Source organism: Biomphalaria glabrata, chromosome 2 (assembly GCF_947242115.1).
Source record: "Biomphalaria glabrata chromosome 2, xgBioGlab47.1, whole genome shotgun sequence".
Classification (NCBI taxonomy): domain Eukaryota; kingdom Metazoa; phylum Mollusca; class Gastropoda; family Planorbidae; genus Biomphalaria; species Biomphalaria glabrata.
This window is the reverse complement of record NC_074712.1, coordinates 31437307-31465246: the sequence shown is the minus strand read 5'-3', so window position 1 is coordinate 31465246 and position 27940 is coordinate 31437307. Positions and strand designations below refer to the sequence as shown.

The following is a 27940-nucleotide window of genomic DNA, read 5'->3' as shown; positions in this document are numbered from 1 at the left end:
TAAAATGAAAAGCAAGTTGTAGAAAAGTAAATTTAAAGAAACACTTTTTTTTATTCATATATGTTAAGGTAGCACACTTTAGAAATAGGCTGTATAATTTACAAATAAAATATTTCATGATAAAAAGAAATGTTTCCTGTGGAGTGGAAGGTTTGCAATATCAAACTTGTTACTGATAACTTGCAAAACCTGAAAACAAACTGAAGATCTGCTCTATCACAGTTGAACTCTCAGCAGTACAGAAAAAAGCAGACAACTCATGTTTACAGTGTAAGAATACGTTTCAGTGGAGAGAATGTCAAGTAAATATTAAAGTTGCTAAAATGTACATTATGGCTGGCCTCTACAACCATCAAATATGAAGCTCATTTCTTATGGTTAGCCCTGGAGGACAGATTGATTCGATCAACCTCTTCATTGTACAACTCAAAGTAGAGTGTCAAATAATTCCTTACTTTGTTAGTCCAAACATAAAATCTTTGATCAATGCTTTAGTTGGTCTCTGAATATTGCAAATACATAGAATGGTAATGAAAAGGAGAGGATTTGCATGAGTCTATGAAAGAACTTATATTATTCTGTTTTAAATGATGAGACATACACACTTGTAAGCCAAAATGAAAGCAAACACATTGTGGTTGAGACTTTTTATATCTGTAAAAACCTAGAAAGGGATAGGACTATGTCTTCTTTTTTGAAGGAATAGATCATTCTAAAAAAAAATTTTCACATACACTTTATTTGTAGCTTGTCAGTAATTTATCGTTTATCACTACTGAGATCAAATTCTTAAAAATTGTCTTATTTATGACGGAAAAATGTGCCCTCATGCAGTTTTTAAAAAGGTGGTATATCCAACATTTCTGATTAGATGAGACATTGATGTTGAGGTACTAATGCATATAACTCAAGATATTTGGGGAACAAAAACCAGAAAGGATTAAAAAATACTTTTTAAAAAACAAAAACTTACATTGAGTGAAATTCCACCATGTAATTAATTTTTAACATATCTAAAATAACAATAAATTTGTTATAAATATATTTAATAATTTTTAAATAAAAATAAAAAAAAATTTTTTTTTTAAGGCAACTTTCATGCTTATAACATGCTCAGTGCGCTAAGGTTCAATCACTTTTGTGGAACATTTGGGAGGGGGGGGGGTAGAATAGAAAAGTTGCTAGAGTCTGAATTCAAGCTCAATATCATGCCTCCATGATAGAAGGCCGACATGCTAGTACTTATAAATTAGAAGGTTTTTATAGACTATTATTAGTTTACAATTAAGACCTAATTCTCTACACAATTATCTCCCCTAAGCTTAGTACATTTTCTAAATAATACACAATTTATTATGACTAATTCGTTAATTTTTTAATTATTGTGCAAAGTTTAAACTTGATCAGAGAATGGGAAGTGTGAGAAATAACGTGTACAAGAGTCCACCCAGACAGACAGGGTGAGTTGATAAAAACATTGGGAACAAAATAGCATGCTACTCCTAAGTGTCCAACAATCCTAGATGAGAGTTTTGTTTGAAGAGACATGCAGGTGAGTGTATACTGTCTGACTTTGTCACCTCTTTGGAAGTGGGGACCATTCATAACTGTACTAATTACTTGTTGTTATCATTGTTTTATAGAGTGTATAATTGTTTTAATGTGTTTGAAAATATAGACTTACAATGTATGTAAAGGGTATTAGTTTATTCATAAAATGAATGAATGGCTGGACAATGAGTTACAAAGTTTCTTCATTTCAGATGCTGTGTGGCATTTGAATGCCATGAAAACTGTTACAGAGATTTTAATAATAAAATAAAAAGTTTTGACACTATCACTGTAAAGTTACAAAATGAGTTATTTAACAAAAGTCAGTATATTTACAATGCACTTTCTCAATATTTACTACAATATGGACAGTTTTTTTTTTGATATGTTAAATAAAATAGTGCAACAAAAAGATGATACTGCATTGGAGCAGCATACCAAATCAAATCATGGACATATCTATGTATTCAATAAATACAACAGACTGAATACAAATCATAGATATATCAACGCGATCAATAAATACAGTGGATTGAAAAAAAATCATAGATATATCAATGCGATCAATAAATACAGCAGATTGAATAAAAATCATGGACATATGATTCAATAAAAGTTATAAAACTTTTACAAATAACATTTTAAAAGCATTGGATGTTTCTTATAACTGTTTTTCTTTTTTTTTTACCAGTGACTTTTACATACACTTTACATTACTCACTTTCAAACACTACTTGTATTGTTTTTAGTCTTGTATTAATTTCCATTCTCCTGTGCTAGAATCTTTATTGTACCGTCTAGGTCTGCCATGGAAAATTGTTTTCATTGGGTTAGGGCAGTCTCTAATACAGATAAGAGAAGCTCTCACATTTTGTACAAAGTCTTCGGGTTCTTGATCCGGGGATGTGGACAAAAACTGAACAGAATAACAAAAATATAATGAAAAAAAAAGCTTAAATACAAAGTGATTAGATTCAAATGAATACCCACAAAAGACCTACAAGAGAGGGTGAAAAGCCTATGTGCTTTTATTGACCATCAAATATTTACTGTTTTGTTTCATCTTAATTAAAAGTAATATACTGTATGGATAATTGGAAGATAAACCTGCACCTAAATCATGATAAACTAGGTTCTGTGCACATAAGAAGAGGTATATACCAGGGTGACTCACTATCTCCACTCTGGTTCTGCCTAGCGATTAATCCTCTATCTACATTACTCCAAGACTCTACAAACGGTTTTAGGGTTGACACTAAATGTACAAAATGTGTGTCCCACTTATTATACATGGATGATCTAAAGCTATATGCAGAAACCGAGCAAAAATTACACACCTTAATCAAAATGGTAAAATGCTTTAGTGACGATATCTGTATGTCTTTTGGCCTGGATAAGTGTGGCATCATAAGCATTAAAAAGGGCAAGGCAACGAACACCAATATTGAATTTGAAGGCATCGAGGAATTGAACTCCGCCTCTATTTATAAATATCTTGGAATAAACCAGAATGCCAAGATAAACCATAAGAAATTAAAAGAGGACTTTCTTGGCAAATATAGGCAAAGAGTTAATAAAATCCTTAACACCAAACTGTCTGGCAGTAATCTCATCACTGCAATTAACAGCTGGGCCGTCCCTGTGCTCCTTTACACGTTCGGTGTGATCAAATGGACTGACACCGACCTACATGACATTGACAGACTCACTAGAAAATTACTAACCAAGTTTCGATGTCTACACCCCAAGTCCTCCACCATAAGGTTATACCTGCCCAGGAAGGATGGGGGTCGTGGATTGCAGAACATCTTCAAATTGTGTAAGATGCAAGTTTTAAAAATACGATCAAAACTGCTCGCCTCCAGCAACAAATTAGTTTCCTTCCTACGGAAATACGACTCCGATGCAACCCCTCTGAACCTACACAATGCTGATGTCAATATCGGTTTGGACGACGTAGGGCATGAGATTCGCCAATGGGAAGAAAAAACACTCCACGGAAAATTTCCGGCTTCACTACATGGGGACAACATCGACAAGGCTGCTTCCTTAACATGGCTCAAAGCAGGTCATCTCTACCCTGAAACAGAAGGCTTTGTTACAGCAATACAGGACAGAGTAATCAGGACAAAAAATTACGAGAAGCATATCCTGAAACTCAATGTTGTCGACAAATGCCGAAAATGTGGAAATGTGGGCGAGTCGATTGAACACATTATGGCAGGATGTCCAGCCCTATCAGAATCAGCCTACCTAGGTCGCCATAACCAAGTTGCAAAGTTAATACACCAACACCTGGCTTTGACGTACAAATTGATCGGTAAGGACACTCCCCCTTATTATAAATACTCTCCGCAAGAGGTTCTCGAGTCTACTGAACATCTGCTGTACTGGGATAGGCCTATTCTGACCGACAAAACGGTAGATTTCAATCGCCCGGATCTGCTGTTCATCGATAAAAAAGAAAAAACCGCTACCATTATCGATATCGCCGTACCACTGTCTCATAATTTAAGAAAAACTGAGATGGAAAAACAAAGAAAATATGGGAACCTAGGCTTGGAGATTAAGCGTCTATGGAAATTGTCCAAAATAACAATATACCCCATTGTTATATCAACCGAGGGGATAATAACAACTGACCTCACAGACACCTTCAAGGCCCTTAACATTCCTAGGAACATCTTCGTTGCCTGTCAGAGGGCGGTACTGCTGCAGACCTGCCACATCACCAGAAAATTCCTCAGTGGAAACTGTTAAAGGGACTACGATGAATTTTGTTTCTCTTTAGCGAAACTCGACCCTGGCAGCGCCAGAGAATGACTACTCGTTCATTTCTAACATAATAATAATCTTTATTATCGGTAAGGAAATTTGTCTTACAATTTGTCCATTACACCAAACAAAAAACATTATAACTATAAGAAACCAAAGTGTACATTCACAACAGACTCACTCATAATTTACATGTGACAAAGTTTATACCAGATTGTTCTTATTTAATGATTTGATTGCCAGGGGAACAAAAGAGTGTTTGTGTCTGTTTGTCTTTGCTATCAGTGTCTTGTATCTCTTTTGTGATGGTAAAATCACAAAATCCTGACACAAAGGGTGATTCTTTATTTCGAGGATCTTGTTAGCTTTTTTATAGATGTTTGTCTCAAACAACTGCCCAAATGGGGTTTGTTTTTTGCCAATGATTTTGCCATCAGCATTGAGGATTCTATTAAGTTTATTCCTATTTTTAATGCTCAGATTGCCATACCAGGCAGTGATATTGAAACTGAAAATATTGCAGATGTGAGCGTGTTAAGCATAGCCAAGGCCTTTTCGCTAACATTAAACAAGGACAGTTTTCTTAGTAGTCGTAATCTTTGCTGCCCTTTTTTGCTGATATAATCAGTATTTGCAGTAAAATTTAGTTTATTGTCTAGGATAGTACCAAGGTATTTAAAGGTTTGCACAATTTCAATAGTCTCTCCAGCTACAGAAACAATATCATTTTCCTTCTTGTCCCTGCGAAAATCGATTATCATTTCTTTGTTTTTTTTTACATTTAATAATAAAAAATTATCTTTACAGTATTCCTCAATGTGTTCTAATTCTTTGAAATACTCATTAACGTCTGAGCTCTCTGAGAGCAGGGCAAGAAGAGCCGCATCATCAGCGAATTTTGTGAAGGAGCAACAAGAACTATCGGATTGAAAATCATCGGTGTACAAAATGAACCACAATGGTGATGTCACAGCCCCCTGGGGCGCCCCTGTGTTAACTATGCGTTCATTAGATATAACATTGTTTACCCTAACCCTCTGAGCTCTCTGGGTCAAAAATTCATTAGCCCATAGTATTATGTATGGACTAATCTGCAATGCTTTCATCTTTTCAATGAGTAAATGAAGTTGTATAGTGTTAAAAGCTGATGAGAAATCAACAAAGAACAATCTTACATAAGTGTTCGGTAAGTCCAGATGTTTGTAGACACAGTTTAAAATATTTAGGATGGCATCGTCTACACCTTTACCCTTTTGGTAAGCAAATTATAAAGGGTCTAACTTATTACAAAGATCATATAAATACTAATATTACTATCACAGAAGAATGTATGCATGTTTGTATAATTCGATTTAGGGGAAATGTATGAGAACATGACCGGAAAATTGTATGTTAGCGCAAGGACAGTTGGCAGTGTGTATGTGATGAAGAAATAATAACATTTGTGTTTGTCAATACAACAAGAGTTATTTGTTATTTAGTGTTTCATAGTTACAGCAGAACCTGAGGGACGCCTAGACAGTAGTGAGAAACTAATTTAGTTTCTTTAGCTAATTACAGCTGTAATAATTACATAGAAACAAACTGAATTAAGCAATACTAGATATAGGAGATGAGGCTTATGTTAAATTGCATTTTCTTTGAATCTTAAGGCATAAAATTATATTATAAAAGTGAAGTCAAGCAAGAAAAAAAATAGGAGGTTTATGAAAATTTTATTTACTTTTCAAGTAAAGTTTAGATTTGTATTTTTAAAAGAAAAAAAAACAGCTTTAAGTGACTCTTGCAGAACTAACAAAGTTAAACTGATCATCTATAAAATTCACTTTCTTTTAATGAATTTTAATTAAATTAGAGCAAAGATGTCATTCTTTTTGTAATTGAATACATTTGATAAAGGTTAAATTTTCCTAACAGTTGGACCAATGCAGGCTCATACAAATGTTTTTTCCTTCAATTAGCAGACTACAATGAGTGATATTGTATTTATGATAATAAACTAGAAAAAAAAAAATTACCCTTTTTAATTGTTCATCTGAAAGTGAAAGGTACATATCAACTTGAGACATTTTTGTATACTGAAATGGTCCAATAGTTAGTTCATTTCTTCTGTAATCATAAATTATTAAATTCTGGGGAGTCAGAAAAGAAATCAGTCAAATTTCATTTTTTTTAAAAGGAGTCATAAATAAGTTAGTTTAAACAATTACACTATTAGGCACCTCCCTGCAGATAAATCTAAATGGTGGTAACACTCAAAATAACCAAATCAAATAACACAGGCAAAAGACCAACAATGCAGAAAACACTTGACGCTGATGAACGATGTACAAGAAGTTACAGAATAAGTTATCTGTCAATAAGCTAAAACATCTACTCCAGAAACTAAAGCCGACCTCTCTCTAAAGCTGCCAAGAGTATTCTGTGTTTACTTTTGTTACACTTTAAATCCTAGTCTTGTTTTTAACAGTTGCGTCACTGTCGCTAAGCCAAAACTTTAGGCTTTGGATGAAATAAATAGCTTTTCACACCAAATTTCTAATCGTTCTCTAACAACACAATACCACTACCTAACAACACAATACCACTACCTAACAGCACAATACCACTACCTAACAGTACAATACCACTACCTAACAGTACAATATTACTACTTAACAGCACAATACCACTACCTTGCAGCACAATATTACTACCTAACAACACAATACCACTACCTAACACAATACCACCACCTAACAGCACAATACCACTACCTAACAACACAATACTACTACCTAACACAATACCACCACCTAACAACACAATACCACCACCTAATGACACAATACCACAACCTAACAACACAATACCACCACCTAACAACACAATACCACTACCTAACAGCACAATATTACTACCTAACAGCACAATACCACTACCTAACAGCACAATATTACTACCTAACAGCACAATACCACCACCTAACAACACAATACTACCACCTAACAGCACAATACCAATTCCTAACAGCACAATATTACTACCTAACGACACAATACCACCACCTAATGACACAATACCACTACCTAACAACACTAATTTAATTTAAAAAGTTATAGATTCATGAGCTGCATGTTTCAAAATAAAAACAAACCTCTTTGCTGCCAGTAAAATGACGAGCACATCTTACATCATAATCTGGACCTTTGTCTGGAAAAGTTGCTGGGAAAATCTCACCAGTAGCAACATTTACAGCTTAAGTTAATGTCAAATCATCATTGAAATAAAACAACACATATATTAGAAAAAAAAAATAAATTATATAATTAGATTTAGATCTAAGAACAATGATACTATTGCAACACTCAACATTAAGCTGACCACTAGTCAAGTTTTTCTTACTTGTTCAAAATCAAGAATTTATCAAATTAAATTGTTTTTTTACATCTATTGTTGGAAAAGTTTGGTACATTTCTGCAGAAATAATTTTTATGTCTAGACCAGACCTCCTGCAAGACAGCAAGGGGGGAAAGGCTCAAACACAGGACCATTGTGATCACAGTGCATACCACACAAACAGCCAGACACATTTGAAGTGAATGTCTTTTAATATGGATTGTAATACACCAACATTTTTCTATAATGATAGCAAAAAAACAAAAACAATTGCTGACTTCAATTAATGTATTGAAAATAAATTATGTCAGTATGAACATAACTGTTAATGTACAATTTGAAAATGTAATTTCCATCTTTCCTATGCCCCTACCATGCAGATCTCAAGTGGCGGGCAGCTGTGAAGTGTGATAACGTTCAATACAAAATTCCTTGTAGTCACTATTAGGAACTAAAATGGTGTGACAGAAAATTAAAGACATTTTGAAAAGTAGAAAGAGAAAATTACTACGCAATTTGCCAATGGAAATGTGTCAAAGCACACTACTATAGACACTTGAAAGCATCAGCTTAGATGTTGAAACTAAACTACTGATTTCATTAAAGAAATAATACAAAAAAAAAAGCTTTATACCTGTATATGTAATGGAACTCACCTACTCCATAGATCACAGGGAATGGTTTGTTATCTTTTTTATACACTGTGTTGTAATCTGTGAAGTTATTATGCACTTAATGTTTATTAGATATTCTAATTGTGCATACTGAGTTTGTGTAAAACATTTACTGGTAGCTTTAGACAACTTAAGTAACAAAAATTGTAGAAATTTTTCATGTACTTGTCAAATTGTCTAACAGCTAGGCTTTGTTTGATAAAGAAAGGAAGTTAAAAAAGATTATAAGGAGGTTTGATTGGGCTAACCCTTGGTGTAGGTTTCAATGAAAAAGCAATAACTGCTCAGAAAATGTTAGATATTGTCTGATTTCAATATGATCTGAGAGGATTCAGTAGTTCAGTAGCTGAGAAGATTAAAACATATTCAAATCTAAGAGACATATAGCTCTACTGAAATTACAACTATCCTAGCAAAGAGACAAAAGAAGTAATTATTTGGCTAGATTATATTTGCTAAGCAGAAAAAAACACCAGCCAATTTTAAAAGCCAACAGATTCCATCATATAAAAGCAGAGTATCCTTCTAGAATCACAAAATTGTTACATCCCAGCATTCATTGAAATTTGAATACATTCTCTTGGTTAGGAAATTGCATTTTATTTTAGAGAGTAGAGACTAAATTACTAGTGAAGAAAATTATCCTGAAACAACTGAATAGCATTAAAACCACCACAGGAAAAAAAAGTTCAAGTCTAGTTCAATCTTTTTCTGAACTAAAAAGTCTTTGATCATCAGATGACTATTATGTATATCTATAGAAAACTTCCAACAGTACTTACTAATTATACAGGCTGTCACTAAATAAATGTTATGCAAGCAGTCACTCAGTGCACCTGTTATACAAATAAAAAAAAATTCTTTCAATAATAATTCAAGACACTTTGTGACAGAAAGTCATAGCCAGCATGCTAGAGATTTGACCCCATTGCCTTGCTTCATTCACAATACATTCAGATAGCACTACCACTTCTTTTCCCCTCTTTCTACGCTTATAAAATTGTAATCTCTTATCTTCCCTCCATTTAACATGTTGCAGATTTAAACAAGGCAGAAGTTGTCTGCTCCTTAGGTCAATGCCAAACACCTAGCCAGGGTACACCCCTTCCCAGGACAACCATAGACTCATGACAAGACATGACCTTGCCCCTCCCTTTACTTTATGACAATTAGAGAGTTTCTCCTATTCCCCTACATCCCTCTTCTCTCTCAGCCCACACAGATGGGAGAGTGATATTATCCAGTCCAAAGAGTCGCTTTCAGTCTCCCTAGCATGGGCAGCTTGCCCAGACCATTGTAAAACGCGTTCACCAACACTTCATGCCCTGTTTCTTGGACCAAAAAGTCTATAACCATGACCTACCACTGCCCCCATTTTGCCTCTACTCCGCCATTACTGGCAACTCACACAAGGTCCTTCCTTCCTTTTTTCATTCCCTCTCAAGCACTTAAACTGAGCAGAAGCTGTCTTCTGTTTTCAACACCATTTTCCTTCATTATTTGGAGTCTCACCTATATACCTCACAAGTAATCTGCCCTTGCTGTGACCTATTTATGTTACCCCTGAACGGCTCTCAACTACACCTTCTGCCGCAGCTCTCAAAGTGCCACATCTGTCAACGCCTTCTGCCCTTTGATAACTGTCCCCCTCCAATCTAAAAGCCAGTCTCAACAGTCAGGGGTAAAATAAATTAAGCAAAAAGGCATAGATAGCACTTTTGTTTTCATTATCAAGTCCCACTGTAAATTTATGCCCCTTTCTTTTCCTAACATCACCAAATTGATGATTTCCTTTTTAATTAGTGCTGTGCCTGTACATGTACCTAAGTTTATGTGCAAGTTTATGTGCAAGTGCAAGTCATATCCTAGACATCACTTAACAAGCCAACACCATCTCTCATACACACTACGCTCATCACAAACTTGCATGACATGTGAAAGAGTGATTGAATGCTAACTAATAATAAGTTATAGGTAACTAGATGCAAGGGACTGTTTCAAGATACAGAAAGAAAAAAAAAAATCAAGGGAAAGTTTGAATATTACTTTCATCTAAAGGGGAAAGCGGGGAGATGGGGTATACAAATTTGTTTCCGATTTTTTACAAGGGGGAAAGGGGGGGAAGTCTGAAGATTTGTTATGTAACAAAACAAAAAATATTCAAATGAAACAACAAGTACAATGATGCCTTGACTTTTGCGCCACCGACTTTCCAGGAAAGCTATATTAATGGAAAAAGAAACTCCACGTTTTTTTTTAACAGCACAGGTTTTCCAGCGTACACATGACTTATATGTATAGTACTGGGAAAAAACTGAATACATCATCAAAGCGCAGAAAGAAGTTGATACTTTTTCCATCATTTCTATCAATACCATGACATAAAATGTGATTAGGAAAAATGATACTAATAATAAGTCTTTTGTAAAATTCGAAATTTCTTGTTATTTTACTCTACAGGGGAAGGGGGAGTATTGAGTCTTGGGGGGGGGGGGGGGTAAAAATTTGTTTTTGGTATTATGTAATATCCAAACATTTCCCAATGAGAAAATTACTTTACATACGAAATATATCATTTGAAACTTTGTGCGAGTTTTTTCTTTCATCAGAGAAACCTCCAAACAGATGCATTTCTAATCTGAAAATATTTCAATTTTTAATAAGAAAATAATCAAAACAGAATACATTTAATTATTAAACCTATTTAAAATTAAACAATGAATTTTTAAAATTCACTTTATCTAGTCTAACTAACTATTCCCATTTAGCCAGAGAAACACCATTAGTAATATGAGACACTAATCCTGACAAATGACAGAGAGGAATGGAGAGAGATGGTCAAAAGAACATGTGTGGTTACAAAATGGTCCAAAAGAAAAAAGGACAAATACTAAGCAGTACTAAGGTATGGTTGATATGAAGATCTAAGGCTGTTCATTACATACATCCAAAACAATAAAATAAAAGGTAAACTTTGAAACAAATATACATACACATTTATTTAAGGACAATTTGAATATTTGAAGTCAATAAATCTATTATTTGCCAACTAACCTTCCAGTTGACATATCTTCAGTCAAATCTTTGACTATCTTCACCATGGAATCAAGTCCCTGTCGAACACAGCAGCCATCAAAATGTATTAAGCTAGTGGCTCCTGAACCTACAAATAACAGGATAAACTTTGCACCTTCCTGTTGCATTACTTGCAAGTATATGCTATAGTAATAAGTTCTCTAGGCATGAAAGGGTACAATGCATATCTAATAGATATTTGAACATATGTAAGTTAGTGAATGTTTATTCTTTAATTCATATATATATATAATTCATATATATATAGGTATATATATATATATAAATTTGTTTTATATAATGAGGCTTAGCGGTTTATAGAAAATTGTGTCCACAATTACATAACATATTAATATATACATGATCATTTTGAATATATTTAGGTATGGTTAAATGTCTGACTATGGTTATATGGTATAAAAACAACTACATCTTATCTTATATAATACAGACGTTACTTCAAAAAAGAAGAAGATGATTACGTCCTAGGCGTCATGCATTTAGTCATGCATATTAACCAATGACTTAAATTCTGCCAAGTCACTGGTTTTCCTGGCTAGCTCAGGCAACCCATTCCATGCTCTAATAGCACTAGGGAAGAAGGAGTATTTGTACAAATTTGTCCTAGCATATGAGACGAGGAATGTGCCTTTATCTTTGTGTCTTTCAGAGTATTTTATTAAATTTTGTTTTTGTATTTGAAGATTATGGTTCAGTGTTTTATGTATGATTGCTACTTTACTTTTGAGCCTTCTGTCCTGAGGGCTTTCTAAAATTTAGTGATTTTACTAAAGGTGTTACTCTAGTCAAATGTGAATATTCGTTTGTTATGAATCGCACTGCTCTATTTTGTGTCTGTTCTAGTTTCTTAATGTTTTCTTGAGTTGAGGGGTCCCAAACAGAGGATGCATATTCTATTATTGGCCTAACCAAGGTTAAATAACATTTTAGTTTTATGTTCCTATTTGATTTATAGAAATTTCTTTTAATAAATCCTAATGCTTTGTTTGATTTTTTTGTAGTTTCATCAATATGTGGATTCCATGACAGTTTTTCATTTATTATAACACCTAGGTATTTTGCGTTTTTAGTCTGTGTTACTGGTTTGCCATGAATAAGATAAGTGGAATTAATTTGTTTTAGTTTTTTTGTTACTCTTAACAACTGACATTTTTCTGGGTGGAAAGACATGCTCCAATTTGATTCCCATTTCTGTAATTCATCTAATTCTCTTTGTAAAATATCTGTGTCTTGTGTTGTTTTTATTGTTCTATATATTATGCAATCGTCTGCAAATAATCTGACTTTTGTTCCTGAAGTAATGCAATTTGGTAAATCATTTATGTAAATTAAAAATAGTAGTGGACCCAAGACTGTTCCTTGAGGTACACCTGAGTTTACTGTTATCGGTGTTGATTTAGAGCCATTTATTATTACAGTTTGTTCTCTCCCTATCAGAAAGTCTTTAATCCACTGATGCAGTGGACCATTAATGCCGAAATATTTTAACTTTTTAAGCAAACTATGGTGGTGAACTTTGTCAAAAGCCTTAGAAAAATCAAGTAAGATAGCATCTATTTGTTCACTATTATCTAAACCTTTTGAGAAATCATCAATTAGTCCTATTAGTTGTGTTTCACATGATCTATATTTCCTAAAGCCATGTTGGTATGGTGTGAGGACATTATGTTTGTCTAAGTGGTTTATGATGTTGCTACATATTATGTGTTCTAGGATTTTACATGTGATGCTGGTAAGTGATACTGGTCTGTAGTTTCCTGGGTCAGATTTTTCTCCTTTTTTAAATAGGGGGGTGACATTAGCTTCTTTCCAGTCCTTTGGTACTCTGCCCTGGTTAAGTGAAGCCTGAAAGAGTATTTTGAACACTGGGGCTAGCTCATTACTTAGTTCTTTGAGTAATCTAGCTGGAATACCATCAGGTCGAGAAGCTTTATTTGGTTTGGTGTTGGCTAATAGTTTTTGAATTCCATTTTCTTGTACTACTATATCTTCTATGTTGTCTACTTGGTTCAAATTCAGTAATATGTCTTTGTCTCCTGGGGCTGAGAATGCTGATGCAAAGTATTTGTTTAGGATGTTTGCTTTAGTTTCATTATCATTATGTATTATGTTATGTTCATCTTTTAATGGCGCTACGCCTGTTGTTTCCATTTTCTTAGACTTAATGTATGACCATAGGTTTTTGTTGTTATCTTTAGATATTACATTGTTTATGTATTCACTCTGCAGCTGTCTGCTTACTTTTTGGGTTAAGTGTTTAATTTTTATATACTTTTTGTAAACTCTTTCTGCATTAGTTTCTTTAAATTTTCTATATAGGTTTTCCTTCTGTTTACAAAGCTTCTTTAGTCTATTATTAAACCAGCATTTATTTATTTTGTTTGATGTGTATTTAGTTGGTATATGATTTTCTATAATGCTTTTAAGATGGTTTTTAATGAAATTCCAGAGGTCATCGACTGGTTGGTTAATGCCTTTTTCTAATAAGAATGTTTGTTGAAAGTTTAATGCAGCTTGGTGTAGTTGTGTTAGGTTACATTTATTCCAGAGTAAGATTTTTCTTTTGGGTTTTGTATTGGCTACTGCTTTTATCTGACTGTGTATTTTTATGATCTCATGGTCTGATAGACCAGGGATAATATCATAATCAACTACTAATCCAGGTCTGTTGGTTAAGAAGAGATCTAATGTGTTGTTTAATCTAGTTGGCTTTTTAATGATTTGATCTAAACTTAGGTTGTGTAAAGTTTCTATGAAAAGCTCATTTATGTCCTTAAGGTTTTGGTGTTTATCTATGGTTAGTGTTTTCCAATTTATATCAGGTAGGTTGAAATCACCCATAATCCAAAAAACATATTTAGAAAATCAAAGCATTTAAATTATATTTATTTTACTACTGCTAAACACAATGTGCAAACTAAAGTAGTGCTACAATACCACAAAGTTATCCAGACTTGCATAATTAAGTAGCAGTCCAATGAACTTATGAAATGGAAGGAACTGGTTAAAAAAAATCATAGGTAATGCCCCTAATAAACTAACTGTGTGGAGGGTCAAAAGAGCCCTTGTTGTCAACTATAATTGCATTTGAGCAAGGAATAATTGAAGTGTAATAAAGCACAAACATATTTTAACTACTTTCATGTAGTATTATGGAAAATACAGAAATGAAAAGATAGAAGGTCAGTTATTGAGTAATAATTTTCTTAATTAATACTAACGTATTAAAAATTCAACCTATCAGAGGATTTAAAAAACAAATTTTCCTATAAAAAAATTGATTCAAGTAACGTGCAATAATTCTAAAAATAAAAATCAGAAATTTACAAAGATAATTTCAGTGAACTCTTTCAGGCTTTATATGATGAAGAATTGTATTACCTGTATGTCTAAGAATAGCAATGTGGCAAGTTGTAGCATCTTCAGAACCCAATATTGATATAGCAGCTTTGAAATAATAAAAAAACAAACATATTATTTCATTTAAATGGTGCTAAAAAAATTAAACATTTTTTAAAAATATGCATAAAGAAAAAAAGAAGAGAATGGTGTTTATTTAATGTCTTCAGAAAAAAGTTTAATTTTTAGATAATAATACACTAAAGAAATTGAAGTAAATTTTATCTATTCATTGGTTTCTTACAGTCTTTGGCGGAACGGTGGCTGAGTGGTAAAGCGCTTGGCTTCTGAACCGAGGGTCCTGGGTTTGAATTCTGGAGAAGACTTGATTTTTATTTTCTGGATTGTTAGGGTCCACCCAGCCCTAATGGGCACCTAACATTAATTGGGGAAAAGTAATGGCAGTCGATCATTGTGATGGCCACATGCAGGGCCGCCGCGAGGGTTGTGGCCGCCTGCATGCGAAATAAAAAAATGCGCCCCCCCCCTTTTTTTTTTTTAGAAAAAAAAATTCATTAAGCCTGAGCTGGTCACAGTACCTAAAGCGCTCTTTGATTTAAATCCATTTTTGTACCATTCCTTTTTCTTTTCATATTCACATCGTTGTCGTATCCCCATTCCCTCTAAGATGTTTATTATTCCGGGCGGGACTCGGCGCTAAGCGTCTTTAGGCATTTTTCTCTTAGTAAGAAGAAAGAATTTTAAAAAGGCTAATATTAATGTGTTTTCTTTCAGAGCGCACTATTCATCCTAATAAAAAAAGTAGAGGGCCATATTAAATCTAATAATAAAGAGGCAGCCCTGGCCAATAGTAGGCCTATTATGCGAGCTACATTCTAGGTAGGCCTACATATTTCGCACGTATGTCTGTAATGGGCGTGAGCTTTTATTCTTCGTGTTAAGTAAGACGTCTCTGTCGTGGACGTTCTTTATCACACAGAAGTCGTCCCTATTATAAATTGCAATAGGCGGAAGAAATTCGACTATTCTGAGAAAAAACAAAATCCAGAAGAATCACATTGAATTGTTTTCTTGAAAACGTTTTGACCAATATTGTTGCACACGCACCTCGCAAAAAGCGGTCCACATTTAAAAAGGTCTTATTAGAAGATAAAACACCGTCTCCTACTTAAGATATTTTAATTTTTGAACATGTAATTTTACTAATATACAAATAAATTACACTGAAAATAAAACATTTTTTCGCCCCCCCCCCCCTCCTTATTGTTAGATGGTCGTTGACTTGTCACTACAAACAACTAGTTCAAGTGAACCAATGAAGGCATTTAATATTTGTACTAAATAAGCTTTAAATAACTTGAACAAACTTCTTATGTGAACAAAAAATCAATATACCGGGTAACTGTTATGACAATTTTCACAGATTTAATTTGAGATAGAGATCTAATACTAATATTAATGAAATTTACTGATATTTAAACAAAATCTAGCTCACCACAAAATAACGTCTATATTCTTTCATGTATCAAGATTGTCTGATGTTTTACATTTGCACTATGCGAATTTCATTATGCATAACCACCAATCAATCACTTAACCTCTTCTTACCTCCACTTAGGAAACACACACACACACACTCTATAACACCTCTTTTTGTCAGGAAGTTGTGCCCCCCTCCCAATTCGTTGCACAATGTGACAATGTTTAAAAATTGACTTTCTAATTTCTTGATCTACTTACAGGGTGGGCTATTCAACTTGAAACAAATATTATAAACAACCCGCGAAAAATCAAGATCAGGAAATAGTCAGCCCTTATGAAAAAAACTAAAGGAATCCTTTTTTCTTCTTCTATCGTCTCATCCCCCCCCCCCCCCCCAAAGTTTTCAAAGGATAGTGGAATCAGTAGAATATAAATAAAATATTTAAGTATTTTTTTATTAAACCTAAAATTTAAAGAAAAATGATTATTGGAACAACTATTTGGCCGCCCCTTACATTCGGCCGCCTGCATGCAATGCACACATTGGTAGCGGCGGCCCTGGCCACATGAAACCATAGTTAACCATAGGCCACAGACAGATGACCTTTACATTATCTGCCCTATAGATCACAAGGTCTGAAAGGGGAACTTAACTTTACTTACGGTCTTTAGGAGATGTCCCACCAACTTCTCTTTGGCCAATGTATAAAAGTCCTCTAGGTTCTATAACTTTTGGTGTTTTCTGGAGATAGGGCATTGACGAGTCCTGAAGAATGGCAAATCAAAGACCACGAATTTGAAAACGTCCAAACTTTCAAATATCTAGGAAGTACTATTAATTTCAAAAATGACCTACTAACAGAAATAAAGGAAAGAATAGCAGCAGGCAACAGGGCATTTTATAGCACCCACCATCTACTTAAGAGCAAAATGATTTCAAGTAAAACCAAGAAAATAATATACAAAACTATAATAAGACCAGCAGCAATGTATGGAAGTGAGACCTGGACACTGACAAAGACATCTGAAAATTTACTTAACACTTGGGAAAGAAAAATCCTTAGGAAAATCTATGGTGCCATACAGGATGAAACAGGGTGGAGGACACGCACTAACCATGAGTTATATCAATTATATGAAGACCCACCAATAGTGAACGAAATAAAAAAGAACAGACTACGTTGGGCAGGTCACCTTGAAAGAATGTCAGAAAACAGAGGGGTGAAAATCGTATAAAGGCAAAAACCAAAAGGCAGACGACTCAAAGGCAGACCCCGAATGCGATGGATAGATGACGTGGAAGCAGATCTGAAGCAGCTTGGGGTTAGGGCGTGGAGACGAAAGGCCCAGGAGAGATCTGAATGGAAGGATGTGTTAAAGCAGGCCAGAGCCCTCCATGGGCTGTAGCGCCACTGGGATGGATGGATGGATGGAAGAATGGCAAAATGAAATAGCAAAAAAAAAAAGAAGTCTTATCTAAGAGTTTTCAAAAGAATAAATTATTTTCTTTAACAAATTAGCAATACTTAGGGGATTTGCATAATGGAAATACAAATAGCATTTTTGTGTATTGGATGTTCAAAATACTGGCTATATATTTTAGACAACATTTTTGCTGCCTTTTATTGCACTCTCTATGTTTGAAGCATTTCTTCTTGTAGCTCAAAATAATATCACTATGGAGGTAGCATTTAACTTTCACTCTGGGGCAAAGCACAATTAGAGGTGTGGTGGCTGAGCGGTTAAGCTCTTGGCTTATGAACCGGAGTCCAGGGTTTGAATCCTGGTGAAGACTGGGATTTTTAATTTTTGGGTTCTTTGGGCGCCTCTGAGTCCGCCCAGCTCTAATGGGTACCTGACATTACTTGAAGAAAAGTAAAGGCGGTTGGTCGTTGTGCTGGCCCCATGACACACTTGTCAACTGAGGCCACAGAAACAGATAACCTTTACATCATCTGCCCCATACGCCACAAGGTCTGAAAGTTGTTTCAAGGATGGATGAACAATAGTGAAATTTACAGAAAACCTTTTGAGCAGGTAAAAGAGTTGGCTTAATTTTGTAACAAAATAATTAAGAGCCAAGCAGTGTAACTAATCCGATTAATGCCTAGTGATAATGTTAGTACTCTACCTCAAAGAATAGAATACTTTGCCCAACAAAAATAGTTTTTTTCAAAATAAACTTTTTAGATTATTTTTTTTTATAAAAAAGTTAAATATTACCCAATAATGATAATTATAGTACCTTGAAAGCAGGAAATTTGGCAAAAAAATTATCAATATTAACAGATTTCACTCTGTCACCATCAATAAAAAGAGGCATCTCTGAAAAAAAAATGTTTACCTTTAACCATTAATAGTTGAAAGTACCAGAGGGGCAAAAAACTTGCAAGAATACATACTGATTATCTGTTGCTTCATTTAAAATATGATTGTTTAAATTGTCATTTAGCCAAGGATTTGTTGGCACGCCACCTCCCAAGCCATAATCCCATGACAGTCTAGGCCTATGGTGGTGGCGGATATAAAAACTGCCAATCACAATGAATATGTCTGAAGTATTTCCAATCACTTAGTCTCTATCCGGCCTTTAATTGTATCTTTTCAGCAGCCATATAACATGAGGCCTATTCCCATAGCTATCAAGTTACATTTGTCCTTGTGACACATAAATGGAAATAATGGAGCCAACTTAAAAAAAAATGATCTATTACATTCAGGGGTTGGCCATTAATAATTCACAACAAAATAATCTTTTACAGCCAAAAAAAAATTACATTTCATTGTCATAAAAATTATAAAGAGTTGATTAATTAAAAAAGTACTGTTATTGACTACATGTATTTTTAGACAGAATTTATGGACCAATTAAGCTTATGCTGTTATTTAAAAGGTCTCAATTAGACTATATTCTAGCTGGATATGACCCACGGCCAGCGGGCCTTAATTTGTACATCACTCATGTAGTGCATTGGAAAAAAAAATCTTGTAAGTAAAACAAGTTAAGCCGAATCACTGCAGTTTTTCGCATTTGAATTGTTGTAGAGATCTGTATTGGCTAGACCTAGAAAAAAAAAATGAAAACATAGAATCTATAATTTGTCATCCATTGGGTCTAAAATTAGATATGTTGCCAAGTTTCAACAGGCATAAACTAAAATCTGATGTCAAAGATGGGTGGGGTAGGTATGCATAATAAGTGTATACCTCATCAGACAAATTTTTTCCCTGACAACAATATAGAATGCCTTGTAAACCATATCGGACAAAATGTATTTTAAAATGTTTTAATCATCTAATTCTTTCATTTTAGATATTTTCTGGTCAAGCAAGAGGTGAACTCACATGTGCAGAAGAAAAGAAAAGACTAACTGACATACTCGTCACAGTGATAGTTCAAAATTTAGGCATGGTCAATGCTATAAAAAGATTTAGCAATGACAGGGGAGAGCATTCTTTATATAAATTATTTTTTGGAGGGAAGGGAAATAATTATGTAAAATAAAATTATTTTTTTTAAATTTATAAAAAAAAAAATGCATTAATTGTGAAAAATAATGTTTAAGAAGCATGTTTATATAAATTGCTTGTGTATTTTGTTGTCTTTTAGATACAAAAATTTACTGATTATGTTTATTTTTTCTTTGAACATTACAGAAAAAATTGCATAAAAATACATGAACACTCAAAAATAAATTATTGTTCGATATTGTAGCATTTTCAAAAATGGTATACCTTATGGAACATCCCCTATAACTCTGAATAGGTTTAATGGAAAGCAAGGGAAGTGTAATGTACATGTTTTCCTTTCCATCCTAAAGCCAAATATTAGGTCTTGCTAGGCTAATGCATCATGGGGCCATACAGCAGTCTTAGTACCCGAAGCACCACATTCATGATTATAGGGTTCAAAAAGGAACTTTCATACCAGTGTACTTTATCGCCTAGTAGAAAAACAATCTTGCATTGGAATACAAAAACTAAATGTTTTAAAAATTAGAAAAATGGATTGTGTATAGTAGGCTACTACCCCAGTATTACTGTAATAACCATCAAAATAAAGACACATTGATCAAAATATGGTGAGATGTCCGATATGGTTTACAAAGGAGTATGGTTCAATAAGGAAGCTTTACTCATGTATATATTTAATATATTATTTTTTAAAGTCTTAAAGACACTAATTAACTCAGAGGGTCTATTAATTAGAATCTATACCTATACATTTTATAGTCTAATATCAAATTATTAATAAATACACATGATTCAGTGATTCACAGAGAATTAGATCTATATATATAGCCTATATAAATACCAGATCTAGATCTAGATATAATATAAATAACTAAATGTAGATTATATAGATTTAGGTACCGAGATTAGAATCTAATCCAGTCTAGATAATTGAATGTATTTAATGAATTATTGATAATTAATCTACAATCTATAGATTATACTATAATTATAATACTAGAATATAATAATCTAGACTATTCTACTTTTCTAGACTAGAATACTAGATTTAACTAGATCTAGATTATTCTAGTTTAGAATAGTCTAGATCTATTATCTAGATGATCTAGCTACTCATCTAGACTAAATTGTGTGTATATTATTCTAGATCAGGGGTTCTCAACATGAAGGTAATATATTCATTACGAAACATCCCTTGAACATGGATCTCGATCAAAAGAATTCTAGAAAAAAAATTTATGACGATTTTTTGCAGCATGGTTTTATGAAGTCAGAGCAAACTGAGAGGTCTAAACTTTTGCGATAAGGTCAACCAGTAGTTTAGTTTTAAAGCTCATGGAATAAAAAAATCTTAAATCATAAGCAGCCGCTTCCTATTTGGTTGCTCTTAGAATTGCCAGCGGTCAAAGATATTGTTTGAGTTATGAATGGAGCCGAATTTTTTACTAAATTTAGTGCAGTTTTCTTATCCAATGACACTTTTCCCATTGAGAATAGTCGGGTAGTTCAGGAAACTTCCAATATTTAGTATCCAGCTTGATGAATTCACAGAAGTTGAAAATTGTTCACAGTTACTGGTTAATGCGATTATCGAGACGAGTTTCTATTTTACAAACCTATTGAAACAACCTCTACAGCACATTATATATTTAATAAATTGGTACATTTTTTGGAAACTATAAGATCTCTTGGAAAAAATTTGTTGTGTCTGCACAGATGGTTCTTCAAGTATGCTTGGATGTCGGTTTTGATTTCAACATCTGGTTCTGAACGAGTCCCCAAAAGTAATCGAAACTCACTGTAGGATTCATGGATATGTATAAGCAACTACAACACTGCCACTAGCATTACATCAATAGCGATGCAGCTAAAAATTATTCATTTTCAATGTAAATTATGTTTGTTCCATAATTCTGATTCAAGTGCTTGCTGACATCTACCGTTCTATCTGAGATTGTTTGCGCCTTCCTCTTCCATTTCCAACAACATAGCTTTGCAAAACAGTTTTCTCCAGTTTACTAGTTATCAAGTCTAAATTCAGAAATAGACTGAATAATAGACTGATGCTGAAATTCCTTGTGATCTTGCAAAGTCTGTCCCTAGAATTCCTGAACTGGTGAAACAGAAACACTCTCAACATTCCTAATGATATTGGCTTGTTTGCAAATACTGTGGCAACAATATTTATGTAACAATAGTTTACTGTAACAACGACTGTAAGTATACAGATCTAGTCAATCTAGTAGACTATATAGAATCTTTATAGAATATAGATCTATATTATTCTATATACTTAGACATATTTTAGATAGCAGAGTCTATAAGTCTACATCTAGAGTAGATAGAGTCTATCTAATAATCATTATATCATATAATATCTATCACTAGTCAGACACTAGTCAGACTCTATTGTCTCTATAGAGTAAGACACTCTCGTGTCTCTAGTCAAGTCTAATTCTCTCTGGTTCTGTGGTGATAACTGTTAGTGTTAAGTCTTAACTTATATTAGACTTATTAAATCTAGACAGATGTAGATTCTAGATGTAGTCTGATCTAAAAATACTAAAATCTAAGACTAAGTGTAGACAAAATCAAATCATCTCTAGACTAGATCGAGTCTAGTAGACATAGGGATGATAGGGTCGGGACATAGTAGTAATAGTACTACTAGTAATAACTATCACTACTAGTACTCGTAGTACTAGTAGTGTCTAGTGTAGAATATTCGTATTACACAAATAACAAACTAGTGTTTAAGAGGGAAGACATATTAGGAACTCCATTTATTACGTAAACACAAGCGGTGTTGCACTGACGCGCTAGTGTGCAAATGTACATATATTACTATTATGTTACATCTCTCTTCTTTAATTTAGAAAATCTATTTATCAGAATAACTAACAAACTAGTCAACTAAAAAGTCTAATCAGTTCATCACAAATCAAGTCTCTTGGGTTTGTTAACTATTCTGCCTGAGCGTGTTACATAAGGTTCATTTGGTCTAGAGGTGTTAGAAGAAGCAGTGTGTAGTGGCGGCTCAAAATCTAGTGTAGTTTGTAATCTTGGACTCTCTAGATCTAGTGGTTCTGGTTGTTCTGAGATGTCATCTGGAAAGTCAAAATTATTGTCAAATCTGTTTGCTTTCTCAGAAGACTTTCTGATGTGTTTTCTGTTTCTTCTGTAGACCTTATTTCCACTTTTGACATTATATGATCTAGGCTTAGAATGCTTCGAAACTACTGTTCCTGGTTTCCACTTAGAATTAAGTTGCATTCTGACTGCCGTTCCGTCTTGTAGTGGATTATGACTCTTAACTCCTTTCCTCTTATCATAATAATGTTTCTGAGACTGTTTCTCGGAGTCAAAGTGTTTCTTCACCACCTGGTGTCTTAGGTGTGAGTATTTCCTCGCTAGAAGGTAACAAATTTCTGGGTCGGCGTCCCATGAGTAATTGTGCTGGCGACAAATTAATATTACTCAGTGGAGTAGTTCTGTAGTCTAATAGCGACAGAAATTTGTCTTCGCTTTTCTTCCAAAGTTTCTTCACTGTTTGAATAGCTCTTTCAGCCTCACCATTAGAACTCTGAAAATGAGGACTCGACATTTCATGCTCTATTCCGTATGATTTACAGAAATTCAGGAATTCCCTTGAAGAGAACTGTGGCCCGCTATCTGACCTTAACTTTCTAGGTATTCCATGGCATGCGAATATACTCTTCATTGCTTCGATGATATCTGATGTAGTTTCCTGTGACAGTTCTTTGACATCAATAAACTTTGAGAAGTAGTCAACTAGAAGCACATACTTTTTACCCTCAAAGTTAAACAGATCACACCCAACCATGCTGTATGGAAGGTCTGGTGTCTTGGTAGGCATCAGCGGTTCTGACACATTTTGATTCTGATGTTCAGCACACCTGCTACAATCCCTAACTGTCACTTCAATGTCTGCATTCATGCCTGGCCAATACATGACTTCTCTGGCTCGCTGCTTACACTTGACTATTCCTAAGTGAGACTTGTGAATCAGATTTAGCATGTATTTACGTAAGCTTGGTGGCATGACTATTCTCAGACCTTTGTATATAATACCATCCGAAGTTGATAACTGGTCTCTTGAATCCCAATATGGTCTGACTTCAATTGGAGTCTCGCTTCTTGTGTCTGGCCAACCAGTCATAATTACTTCCCGAAGCATTGAAAGTTCCTTGCTTGTACAGTCTTTAATTTCACTGTATTTCGAATCACTTACAGAGATCATATGCACTGAATCATCTGTAAATTCACATGTCTGTGTATCAGTATTTGGTAGATGTGCACGAGAAAGTGTATCAGAGATAAACATTTCCTTGCCTTTTCTGTAACAGACTTTCAGATCATACCACTGCAGTCTTATTAGCATCTTCTGTATTCTCATTGGTGCTGACAATAGAGGTTTCTTGAAGATTTGCTCCAGAGGTTTGTGATCATTATAAACTGTTACTTCTTTACCAAATATGTAGCAGTGAAATTTGCTTGTACTATACACAATTGAGAGCATTTCCTTCTCAATTTGAGCATATCTTGTTTCTGTATCTGTGAGAGCTCTTGATGCGTATGCAATTATACGACCTTCCTGGAGTAATACTGCTCCCAGTCCATCTTTACTTGCATCACATTCTATCTCTACGTTCTTGTTGACATCATAATATGCTAAAACTGGAGGGTTTGTACAAAGATATTTCAATTCTTTGAAACTCTTGTTTTGTTCATGATTCCATTGAAATTCTATATCATCTTTTAGAAGCTTTCGTATTGGAGCATCTGCTTGACTTAGATTAGGAATAAATTTTGCTAGGTACTGAATTAAACCTAGAAATCTTCTGATTCCATCTTTGTCTTGAGGAGCTGGCATGTCAATAATTGCCTTTATCTTTGCTGGATCTGGTTCTAAACCTTTCTCTGACAAGATATGGCCCATATAAGGTACTCTGTTTTGCCTTATCTTGCACTTGTCATAGTTCAGCTTTAGATTGTACTTCGTTGCTCTTTGCATGACTTGTTTCAAAATGTGATCATGATGCTCAACATCTCTACCAGCTACTAGAATGTCGTCTATGATGACATATGCTCCTTCAATTCCTTGAAGCATTTCATCCATAATTCTTTGGTAAATTTCTGGCGCTGATTTGATACCAAAAGGTAATCGTAACCATCTATATCTTCCCAGAGGTGTGTTGAAAGTTGTGAGAAATGAAGATTCTCTTTCAAGCTTTATTTGCATAAACCCTGACTTGGCATCGAGAACTGAGAATATCTTCGAATCTGGAATATTAGTGATCACATCTTCAATAGTTTTCATCGGGTGATGTTCCCTTCTGATTGCTTTATTGAGATCTTTTGGATCAATACATATTCTAACTTTGTCATTCCTGAACGAAACAACCATGGAGCTAACCCATTCAGTAGGTTCATGTACGGCAGTAATAAATCCATCAGCTTGCATTTCTTTAAGTTTTTCTTCAACTTTATTGCGTAGAGATGCTGCTAAGCGACGTGGTGGATGAATAACTCCTTTAGCATTTTCCTGTAACTGAATCTTGTATTCTCCTGGCAGTGTTCCAGTTGTTTTCAGCATTTCAGGAAATTCTCTTTGTAACTCGTCTTCTGCCTTGGATTCTATGCTGTCTATCCGTTGTAGTAGTCCTAAACATTCTGCTGTGTCACCACTCAAAATGTTCTCTTGACTAATGTCTACTACCTCAAACCTTGCTTTCACCTCTTGGATATTATTTTTCAAAGGTAGCACTACTGCTCCTAAAGTCTTAATAACATGATTAGAGTAAGACTTGAGCGACTTTGCTGAATAAGCAAGTTTTACTTTTTATACTGGCTACTTGCAGTGCTAACAGATATAATATTTTCATCACTGTGACTGTCATCTTCTACTAGATTGACGTTGCGTCTTTTTCTGCACATTTGAAACCAGTGGTTTTTCTTTTTGCAGAAATTGCATGTGGTTCCTATTGCTGGACATTTTCCCTTTTCGTGGTTCTTGCCGCATTTACTACATAATTTATCTGAGTTGTCTTTAGACTTCTGCTTTAGTACATTGTGTGACTGTCTCTTGATTGCTAGAACTTCTTGGCCCCTAAACATTTTCACTTGGCTTTGCGACATCTCATATTGTTGTCCAATTTCAATAGCCTTGCTAAGGGTCAACTTCTGTCCCTGATCAAGTAGTCTTAATTGTACCTTTTCGTGTATGACTCCACTAATAATCAAATCAATAAGCATATCGTCTGGGTTGTCATACTCACAGTCCATAATGAGAAGCTTTAGGTCTTTAACAAAGTTATCAAAACTTTCTCCTTCTACCTGCTTTCTCTGATGTGCTCTAAATCTAGACACTCTTTTATTTTGTCTTGGCCTTATGTAGTCTTCTATTTTCTTTAATAGCAATTGCGGATCTCCCTCTTCACTATCAGTAATATTTAGAGTTTTGTAAACCTCACGGCCTTGTTGACCTATCCACATTCCCAGCCATCCGGCTTTTTGTTTACTATCGGCACCAGCTAACGGTCCTTTGAAACAAAAGCTCACCTGCTGTTGAAACCTTAGAAACTCTTGATACAGATCTTTAGCATTCCAATTCAAGATTGGTTGCTCAAAATAAAAAGAAGCCATTATTAGATTAATAAAAACCTTTGTCTGGACAGCTTTTCAAGTTTTATTCTGACACCATGTAGAATATTCGTATTACACAAATAACAAACTAGTGTTTAAGAGGGAAGACATATTAGGAACTCCATTTATTACGTAAACACAAGCGGTGTTGCACTGACGCGCTAGTGTGCAAATGTACATATATTACTATTATGTTACATCTAGTGTAGTACTAGATCTACTCGTACTACTTTACTAGTGACTAGACCTAGTATAAGTATAAGTATTAGTATAGTCACTGACTTGACTATAGTGACTCAAGTAGTAGATCAGTAGATCTAGATCTCTATACTCTATGATACTCTATCTAGTATCTCTAGACTGAAGACTCTAGTATTTACTAACAGTCTAGTAGAAGTAGAAAAATGCATCAACCAACCAGTGAGTAGTTTAAGTAAAGTAGTTCTGCTTAGTACTTATGATGGCCTTGCAATGTTTTCAAATAAAAGTCATGACTCATGGAATGTCGAAAAAAAAATAATATGAGATAGTTAATAGATCTAGATCTATTTACACATATTTACAAATCTAGATCTAGATCTAGATTTATCAGATCCGTCTTTATCGGTATTTCCCGTTTGAAGTCTATACTATTATTAGTAGGCGGACCCTATTCCCAACCAGTTGTGAATAGGCTTCAACCATAGACATAAATAAATATAGACTGGAAGTAGGATGTTATTTTTATTTGGGGGAAGTCAAATATGTTTTATGTACTCTATCTATGTGAAAAAAAAATGGCGGCAATTGAGCTATAAATTCTAGGACTAACATTTCAGCCAATATATAATTTTGATCATTAGTTTTGAAAAGTACAAAACTGCCATATTCCCAATATTTTGCCTTTGTTTCATAATCATAGACATAGTCAAATATATATAGGTTTGTGATGTGGATCTATGTTTGTTGACATGGCTTCTTTATTAATGTATGGCGGTCGTCTTATGTCTTATCGATTCAAATTGTTAGAATTAGTTTTTAGTCAAAAAAGTCAAAGAAAATGAGCAGAACGTGCTCTAATGTTCGTAGTACGATAGGCCAAGGATAAATTCTAAAGGTTGAAAAAAAATTCCATGACTGAATATTATACACATTAACTTTTAGTTTCAGTAAGTCAGAATAATTCAGTATCACTCAAATCACTGTGACTGTGACTAATTTAATATTGATAGATCTAAATCTAATAAATATGACTAATATTTGTAATAACTAGGTCTAATACTTTTCATACTTTTTACTAATAACTATTAAACTAGTCAGTCTATCATCTATGCATGCAGACTATAGACTAGATCTAGTATAAGTATAGATTATAGATCTAGATCTAGTGACAATCTTGAATCTACTATCTAGTCCTAGACTATTTATATACTAACTATAGACTAGACTATACATTTTACAATTATAGTTTATAGTATAGTATAGTAGTATAGTACTAGTAAAAG

General features: G+C 34.1%; 1 protein-coding gene across 2 annotated transcripts; it reads right to left on the bottom strand.

The window, feature by feature from the left end:
• Positions 1–27: 27 nt before the first annotated feature.
• On the bottom strand, positions 28–27139 carry LOC106057608 (protein N-terminal asparagine amidohydrolase-like). 2 transcript variants are annotated; one of them, XM_056020065.1, is made up of 11 exons: positions 26875–27139; positions 18562–18641; positions 16980–17082; positions 14856–14921; positions 11433–11541; positions 10943–11016; positions 9161–9214; positions 8361–8417; positions 7463–7563; positions 6345–6458; positions 28–2467 (listed from the first exon to the last, which is right to left on the bottom strand). In XM_056020065.1, exons 2-11 carry the CDS (start codon positions 18637–18639, stop codon positions 2297–2299), a joined length of 927 nt encoding a protein of 308 aa, XP_055876040.1. In that variant the 5' UTR covers positions 18640–18641; positions 26875–27139; the 3' UTR covers positions 28–2296. The 2 variants fall into 2 exon arrangements, with proteins under 2 accessions (XP_055876040.1, XP_055876041.1); XM_056020066.1 differs by having other exon boundaries at positions 26912–27139.
• Positions 27140–27940: the final 801 nt, after the last annotated feature.